Genomic DNA, 9,269 nt, shown 5'->3' on the forward strand with positions numbered 1-9,269 from the left:
CTTGTTGGTAAAAAATACGTTTCTAAGTTTAAAAAACCCCTTTACTATTATTTAACAAATCATCTAGTCAAAACGTTTTCCTTGTTATCTGTTATTGTTATAATAGGTTGATCTAAAATCGCGGAGCTTTTGAAAACTCTAATATTTAAATTATTTTGTAAATTCGTCTTCTACTAAATTAGCAGTTCAAAATAAGTAATCAAAAGCCAAAAAAATTTAAACAAACATAATTGGTCTTATTACATAAACAAAACCCAACGCAAACTTTAAATTTAAATAAAGCAAGTGTAGAACAGCTGTAGTTGTGTGGCCACCTCCGAGTCCCTCGCAGCACCGACCCGCCTACAACTGGGGATTACCTGTACAGTTAAATAGAAGGGTGAGTTTATGAAAACTCAGTGTGTAATCCCCTAATAAGCAAACAATCAATTAAACAGTAGATAAATGCAGTTTGAGCCCAAGCCCATTGCAGTAACAGTCCAGTTTAGTGTGGGCCTAAGCCCTTTTCCATAACAGTAAACGATTGGGCTTGAGCCCATCATAATACCAAAATGAGCTTGATATCGATACCAAAATGTCATTCGATGCTTTATTTTATGTCAAGGTTAATTTACCACCTTAGTTCTTCATATGTTACCCTTTTTAGCACATGTTTACTTGTCAACTTTATCCATATCAATCCATATACCAGATTATCTCCAAACATCCTTTAATCCTAATTCCATGCATCAATTCATAAGCATATAATTATCTCATATAATTTTAAGCAAATATCAAGTTTTACAATTAAGTCCCTTTTCATTTAAACCTTAAAACATATCAACTTTAATATAAAAATCATTACCCATCCACTTATTTCTTAAACATATGATGTTTTGTAATGAACTTTATGAACATGCCATTAATTTCAAATTTATAAATTTAACACAATTATAAACTTTTACTAATAAGTCCTTTAGAGGGCTTACTCTAAAATAGTTTATTCTCTCTATATGACATTATTATTTACCAATCAATTTGTCAATTGGGGCCTCCTTAATTCATTTTATGTTAGCTACTTAGTATTTCAATAAAACGTTTGCACTTCCTTTATGTATTAGTAAAATCATCCTGTGTAATAATTTCTTAGTATTATAACTCTTCAATTATTTTCCTTCTCCTCCTCTGTAATCCACATGCTTATTGTTTTTTTAATATACATAAATATTTGGCTCTTAACATATCATGCCTATGTGTGACATTAATAAAAGATTCAACCTTGTATACCTAAATTTTTCAATGAGGAACTGATGGTTGATTTTCAAAAAGAAGTTATTGAAGCAGTGAAATCAATGTCACCTCTAAAAGCCTTTGGTAAGGATGGCTTTCTTGTTCTTTTCTATCAAAAGTATTGGCATGTTATATAGGATGATATTTGTAGATACTGTTTGGACGTGTTGAAAGGAATGAGGGATTTACAGGAAATCAATAGAACAAATATTATTTTAACCCCTAAAACAATTTCATCAAACAATATGAACCAGTTTAGACCGATCAGACTGTCCAATGTGCCCTATAAAATAGTACAGTTCCTACAATATAGTAGGAAAAATATTATTTAGTAGAAAGTAATTAATATTTGACACAATTAATAAATTCAAAATACCTCGTCATTAGCTACACAAGCAAAACTTTTCGACCCAGCTGTGTGCATGAATTTTTGTTTTTGCCTACTTGTAGTTCCAACTCGCTCATGATCCTACATTATGAAATTACTATTACGTATATAGTAAATACTATAAACTAAAATAATTATAAGAGTTTGAAAGTACGTAATACCTCTCCTTTCTTTGAATTCCAAAATCTAACGGCATATTCCCATTGGTACCTCAGCATTCCCAGCGGGACATTTCGCAATTTCTCTTTGAGGCTTATATTTTTCTTAAAATATTCCTTCTTTAAAACACTTTTATGGTCTCTCCATTTTTTTCCTAATGCCTTCTTCACATAATTATCCAAGACCTCTAAAGGAAATCTCTCCTACAAATAACACAAGTTTAGAAAGTAAATATAAATTAAACTTAAACCAAAGTATTATAAATTACATTCACGTTATTACCTTAATATTATCGAGAGCTTGATTTTTGTTACTATCAGGCATTTGATGTCATGACTCGTAGTTGATAGGCAACAGATTGACATTTTGTGCTATAATGCCCAAGTGTCCTGCTAAAAGTTGAACTTCTAATCCAATAGGCTGACCATGACTGTTTCTAGCTAATTTGACACGCTCGATAAAATTTAACTCATATAAATCTTTTAATAGCATACTTCCTCGAGTTTTGCGCCTCCCACCACTTTTAGCTAAAAAATGGTATATTATAATATAAGAATTTGAAACAAAAATCAATAATAAAAGTCAACATGCATGTAAATTAAAGTTAACATTACTTTGAATTTCTGCAGGTTTGTCAGTTGTATTCGGAACATTCGAAGATCCAATAGCAGTTTGTTGTTCATTATTTGTTTCTTCTGAATTTGGAGGATTTTGAATAAGACTTAGATCTCGCAATCTTCTTCTAGGCATTTTATCTGCAATACACATAAAATAGTTGAAATATTAGTAACTAATTACAACAATAATAGTACATATAAAATAGTTGAAATATTTAACAAGATCAAGATTTAAATTATAATATTACATATAATTAAAAAATCGTAAAATCTAACTACATCATGATTCGTAAATATCTTCATCCACATCCTGGCGAACCCATTGAAATTTTGTCCTAGTACTAGGGATAGTTTCATTTAAGTTTTGTTGTGGAAAAGGCAAAGTTTCTGATCTTCCATCGATGTCATCTCTACTTCCATTGCCCATGTCAATTAAGTCTCTAGGGGTGTTACGGAGTACAACGTACCAACCCTCATCAGTTGGATCTTTTAAGTAAAAAGCTCGTCTATCAATTGTTGTCCAGTGTGAATTAATCGAGAGAATTTCATCATTGTAAAACCAATTTGATCTTTTTTAATTCCGAGCAGTATTAACATCAGTCCAATCACATTGAAATAATATAACCTTCCATTTACCATAGTAATCCAACTCAATAATGTCAGTAAGAAGTCTGTAATACTCCACATTTCCCTCAATAGGATTACTATCATTAGCACTAGCATAACTTGTAATTGAAGAATTAACAACTATTCCAAAATTTTGAGTCCTCCTCAATCTTTCGCGAGATTTTGTATGAAACCTGAATTCATTAATGAAAAAGGCAATATATCTTTTTACTACTCTATTCGAACCTTGGGAAAGCCATTTAACTTTGTCATTAACGTCCTTTTCACTACAAACCTATTGAATCGAAAGTAAATTGATTAATTATAAATGTTATACGAAACCATTATTATTTGTCATGAAAGCTTCAGTTGCATAACATTTGCCCTAACCATTCATGAAAAGATTCTGTGAATAACTTATGAATCTCCCGATGTTGTAATCTTCAATAGCGTGAACGAGATCTCAAGACTTATTTGTACTCACTATGTTAAAAAGTGGATTACTTGGTCAGAAGATAAACAAATTAAAAAGATGAATATTTATCAAATTTTAAAACTTCCTTGCGTAATGTTTCAATTGAATCGTGGTGAAAAAAAACATATCGATGTGCTTGTACCCAAGATCTATCTTCTAAGTGTACAATTTCAACTTTACCGATTGGTTCTCTATAACTTCAAAATAGATAAGTTTCGGCTAAGTTATGATTAGTAAGCCCAGCATTTCTACTTGGTCTATTCAGTCTTGTTTCAACATCTTCTAAATATCTAGAGTAGAAATTCATACACTCCTCTGCCAAGTAACCTTCAGCAATTGATCCTTCTGGATAACGCTTATTATTACAATAAGACTTCAATTTGCATAGGAACCTAAACACGATATACAACATTCTCAAAAGTTGTAACTAAAGGTATATTCATGAATGAAAACTTTACAAATAAATTAGCACCTCTCTATAGGATACATCTACCGATAGAAAACCAGTCCACCAAGTTTTGCTTCATAAGGGAGATGAATTAGCAACTGCACCATAATAGTGATCATTATATTGTACTTTCTCAATCTTGTACTTTCTCAAGTTCTTCAACAATAAAAACTTTGCCACAAATAGCTTTCATTATATCGGGTAGGTCAATTATACAATACGTCACATTTTTTGACATACAACACCGTAAAGTAACTAGCAGTAAATCTTGCATCAAGATGTGATAATCATCTGATTTTAGGGAATATAGTCTTCAACCTTTAAGACTCACACATCAAGATATATTTGATGCATACGCATCTGGGACCTTTATATCCTTCAACACCGTGCAGAACACTTTTTTTTCTTTCTTTAACATTGCAAAAATAAAAGGCGACAACTGAGATTTTCCATTCGGTAGTAATTAGGGATGAAGATCATGCAGAATTCCTAAGTTAACTAGATCAAGTCGACGCTAAAGATTGTCTTTCAATTTTCTATCATCATTCAGAATTGTCCCAATGATGTTCTCTCAAAAAATCTTTTCTATATGCATGACATCAAGATTGTGTCGCAAAATATGATGCTCCCAATAAGGCAACTCAAAAAAAATACTTCTTTTTTTTCCATAAGTCTGCCTCATTAGGATCATCCTCTTCATCAGATTCATCATCAATCTATCGGTCAACATCGCCAACATACGCCTCCCTCGGTCTTCTCTTTGTTTGCGTGTTGGGTGGTTGATTCATCTTCCCATAACTGAAATTGATATCTTTTAACATGAACAAGATTTCAAATCCAATGGTTTGCTCAGTAGCTTCTCTGAACTCCTCAGTACCATCAAATAGAGTCCTCTGAAATCTAAATCTATAATTTTCATTTAACCACCGACGATGCCCCATATAAGAGAACTTTTTCCCATTATATAACCACTTCGAACATGTTTGTGTCGCATAACAAGGACAATGATAACGTCCTTTAGTACTCCAACCAGATAAATTGGCATAAGCTGAGAAATCATTAATAGTCCACAACAAAGCTACACGTAAATAAAAGTTCTTTGTTCTCAAGATATCACATGTTTCAACACTCGCCCATAACTGTTTCAACTCTTCAATGTAACAGCCCGTTTTTTATGGTGTCAGAAACAGTGATTTTGGGGCACCAAATCTGACAAGTAAGTTTGTAAATATTATATTTAATATTTACGAGTTATTTGCGATTTTAAAAAGGTTTTTGATATAGTGATTTTTATTGTATAAATGATTTATTAAGTTTAAATGGTTTTAGAAAATAAGGTATCGGGGCCTCGTTTCTATAAACAGAGTCGTAAATATTTTTATAAATATTTACAGAATGTAATTAAGGTGGTATTAAAGTTTTGTTGGAAAATTTTCTCGTTTCAATAGTTAATTAAGCAAAAAGGACTAAATCGCATAAAGTACAAAAGTTGTGTTCTATAAGCTAAAGGTATTAAATAGCCGTAGAAATTTAAAGTGGAGGTCCTTATATGGTAAATAGACCATTAAAGGTGATAGTGGATGTGCATGGCTTGGCATTAGTGTAAATTTTAAAGTTAGTTAAGGGTAAAATAGTAATTTGATTATTAAACTAAATAAAATAAAAACCAAAATGTTATATCATTATTTGGTGTCTTCTTCACGCATGAAAAAAAAAAAGCCATGGATGCTGGAAAATTTCAGCCATGTTTATTCATTGCATGTAAGCCCCTAAGCTATCAATTTCTTGTAATTTTTATGTTTTTGAAATCGTTGCAACCAGGTCCAGCTAGCTCGTACCTTCGATTTTGAAACTGTTAAAGATTTTGAATGTTTCCATTGATTAATCTTGTGACTTTTTATGTTAGATGATGAATTTGGAATGTTGATTTATATTTAAAAGTATTTTGTTAAGTGATTTTGATGAATTTTTTATTAAGGACTAATTTGTTAAATTAATAAAAGTACAAGGATTTAATGTGAAATTGTTGCATAAATGGGCTGTTTTGGATGCCATGAATATTTGACTAAGCTCAATTCTGGGTAAAAATGCTTAATTTTCATGTTTGGTGGCTCAAGGACTAAATTGAATAAAAGTAAAACTTTAGGAGCAATTTTGTAAAAATATCAAAAATGACCAAATTGTATGAAATGAATTTTTTTATTGTCTAAATTAATATATTGAATGAAATTATTAATTTAGATCAAGATCAGGTGGAAAATCAAGGAAAATGGAAAATTTCTAAAGTGCCCCTAAACTTTATTATTTCTGCAATTTAGCCAGGTAAGTTCCTATGAACTATACTATGTATATTGTTGATTAAATTTAATGTTATTATATGAATTTTATTGAAAATGAAACGATATATATATGTTATTATACAATTTAGCTTATAATGAAACGAGGAAAATTCAACGACGCACGAAGAATACCGAGCCCCATTTGAACCTTAAGGATTCATAGGATACAAATGACATGTCATTAGGGTTACCGATTCTAGCTCTTATGAGCTTATTGATACTCAGCTCGTATGAGCTTACCGTTTATTCAGCTCGAAGGAGCTTACCGTTTATAGCTCGTATGAGCATACATAAACAGGAATTGACAGATTACAGTTCAGTATACCTCGTGTATACTACCCGCGCATTTAACGATATTCTAAGTGGTTCAACGGGCACAATTCTATTACGAGACAATATGAGTTCGATACAAACTAATACAGGTATATACATGAAATACATGGAAAAGATGGTACATGATATATTGATGTATTGAAATGGATGATATATGTATATAATGAAACGGTAAGGTAATGATATGAATAATGACATGTACATATATGAATATCTTTGATATGTTGATACATGGTAATTATGTAAGTTGAGACGAGTAATGAACTCAAGTGTGACATGTTAAGAAAATAAGGTTATCAATGTTGAATTTATATGAAATATGTTCAAGTATGCTAACATGTGTTGCTGTTTTATGCTTAGGCAAGTCCAAGCTGTTGGTTGAATGGTATTATGTTTACTTATAAGTCGTATTGTAATGGTAAGTGCTCAAGTGAAAATATACTTGTACTCCTGAATAAGTGGTAAGGTTTAAATTATGCAAATTCTAGTGAAATGGTTTATCATGTGATTAACTCTAAAAGAGCTATGTTTAAATGCACTAGCTTGTGGCTATGGTTGATGATATGCTTGTGTCTTGTGTATTATGCATATGAAATGGAACGATGAGTTTAAATTGATGATGTTATTTAAGCTAAAGAAAGTAAATGTAATGGAAAGTAATGACATGCAAACGAAAGAAAGAAAATTGAAAGAGATTTAAAGTTTTTATAAAATCTTCCTTTATTAGAGATGATAGGTATAAGTGACGCTGTGGAATTATTCAATTTGTGAGTGTTAAATTTGGTTTCATGAATCGTGTGGTATCTATATATGATTATTCTTGATATGTATAAATTTCATATTTGAAATGGATAGATATGATTAAAGTTTATACGATATTACTAATCATTCATTGCTTACGTAGTTATTTTTCTTTACTTTTCAGACTATCAGAAGCTTGATCAGGTTGGGAGCTCATCGGAGATTTATCACATGATCCAGCGATTATATTGGTAGATGTTGATGTCTTGGTTAAGGTTATAATGGCATGTATAGGTATTTTGGCTAATGTTAGCCTGTGTTTTGGTTGTGGAAATGATCATTTGGTTAGTTTGCATTTTGGCCTTGTATTGGTAAAATGATATAGATTATAAGGTGTATATAAGTAGCCTTGTAATGGTTGATATATGACTTGTTATGGTTGAATGATGGTAGATAGAAAAGTAGTTGAATGTGCATATTAGATATGACATATAACTTGTTGTGAATTAGTGTTTTGCCATAGTAAGCATATATGTATTTTGATATTAATAATTATGTGGTATAGTAGGTATCAAATGGTATGTTTTGGTAAGTGATTTACATGTTGAGTAATGATGCAAACTTAGTTAGAAGTTAATCAATTATTTTGGCCAAATTGAATACATGGTTATACATGTTTTAATGTTGTCATTTGAGGTGTATTTGGGCATATTGGTTGGATGTTATTATACCATATGTGTTTGAGTTGATTATGCATGATTTTGGTGCCCTTTGAGGGCTTAGGTATATGTGCAAAAGAGATTATAGGTACATGTTGAAAAGGGTGAGAAAAATGGCTTGTAAAATAGCCTATTTTCGTCCACACGGGCAGAGACACAGGCGTGGGTCTCAACCGTGTGTGACACACGGCCAGGTAACACATCCGTGTGTCCCTGTAGTTTTCAAAGGGTTGCAAGTCAGGTTTTACATGGCCTAGCACACAGGCATATGAGGTTATTTCGAAGGGTACACGGTCTGGCACACGGGCGTGTGGTTTGGCCATGTAACCCAAGTCAGTGAGTTACACGGACACGGGCTGGGACACAGCCGTGTGTCCCTATTTCGAATGCCTACATGGCCTAAGACACAGGCGTGTCTCTTGGCCGTGTGACCCCTGCAATTTGTAAATTTTCATCTTTTCTCTGAAATTTCTATATGTTTCTAATTTAGTCCCAATTTGTTTTTAATGTGTTTTTAGAGCCTCGAAGGCCCGTATAAGGGACAATATGTATGCTATTGACTGGTTTTACTATGATTGATGATATGAATTAAATGTACTAAAATTTTTTATAGTTCTGAAATGTAAACTCCGATAATGCTCCGTAACCTTATTCTGACGACGGATACGGGTTAGGGGAGTTACATTTAATAAGTGGCTTTATATAAATGTCAATATCATTTCTGGGACCTTTCTCTCTAGGGATAATCATAGATAAGATAAAAGAAGATTGCTTCATGTAAATCTATGGAGGCAAATTGTAAGGAACAAGCACTACAGACCAAGTACTATACGAAGTTATGTAAGTTATGTAAGTTATGTAAGTTATGATCTAAAGTTTTTTTATTCTTTAAATGTTTATGTAAGTTATGATAATCATAAACTTTAAATGTTTATGTAAGTTATAATTATCATCTTTAAATTTTAACTTTAAATTTTAACCCTTTAATTATACTCTTTTAATTTATAAATTTGTGTTTTTTATCACCTTTATGTTTACTATACTTAAAATAAAAAATAAAAAATTAATAATTATATGTTAATAAAGTTAATATTTGTTAATTTTTCATCTATTTTAATTTAATATTTAAATTAAATTTCCATGAACTTTTAACTTTATACTACACATTAAAATCG

General features: G+C 31.3%; 1 protein-coding gene across 1 annotated transcript; it reads right to left on the bottom strand.

Annotated features, from left to right (window-relative positions):
• Positions 1-1,622: 1,622 nt before the first annotated feature.
• Positions 1,623-2,553, bottom strand: LOC105771616 (uncharacterized). Its single transcript, XM_052632212.1, has 3 exons — positions 2,099-2,553; positions 1,819-2,019; positions 1,623-1,738 (listed from the first exon to the last, which is right to left on the bottom strand). Exons 1-3 carry the CDS (start codon positions 2,138-2,140, stop codon positions 1,637-1,639), a joined length of 345 nt encoding a protein of 114 aa, XP_052488172.1. The 5' UTR covers positions 2,141-2,553; the 3' UTR covers positions 1,623-1,636.
• Positions 2,554-9,269: the final 6,716 nt, after the last annotated feature.

The sequence above is a fragment of the Gossypium raimondii genome, chromosome 6 (genome assembly GCF_025698545.1).
Source record: "Gossypium raimondii isolate GPD5lz chromosome 6, ASM2569854v1, whole genome shotgun sequence".
Lineage (NCBI taxonomy): Eukaryota > Viridiplantae > Streptophyta > Magnoliopsida > Malvales > Malvaceae > Gossypium > Gossypium raimondii.

Excerpts from the sequence above, each read along its gene's own strand:
- LOC105771616 (XM_052632212.1), bottom strand. The coding sequence starts at position 2,140 with ATGCCTGATAGTAACAAAAATCAAGCTCTCGATAATATTAAG. Across the intron at positions 2,020-2,098 it reads AAGCTCTCGATAATATTAAG|GAGAGATTTCCTTTAGAGGT; the intron begins GTAATAACGTGA and ends TGTTATTTGTAG. Across the intron at positions 1,739-1,818 it reads GGAATTCAAAGAAAGGAGAG|GATCATGAGCGAGTTGGAAC; the intron begins GTATTACGTACT and ends TTCATAATGTAG.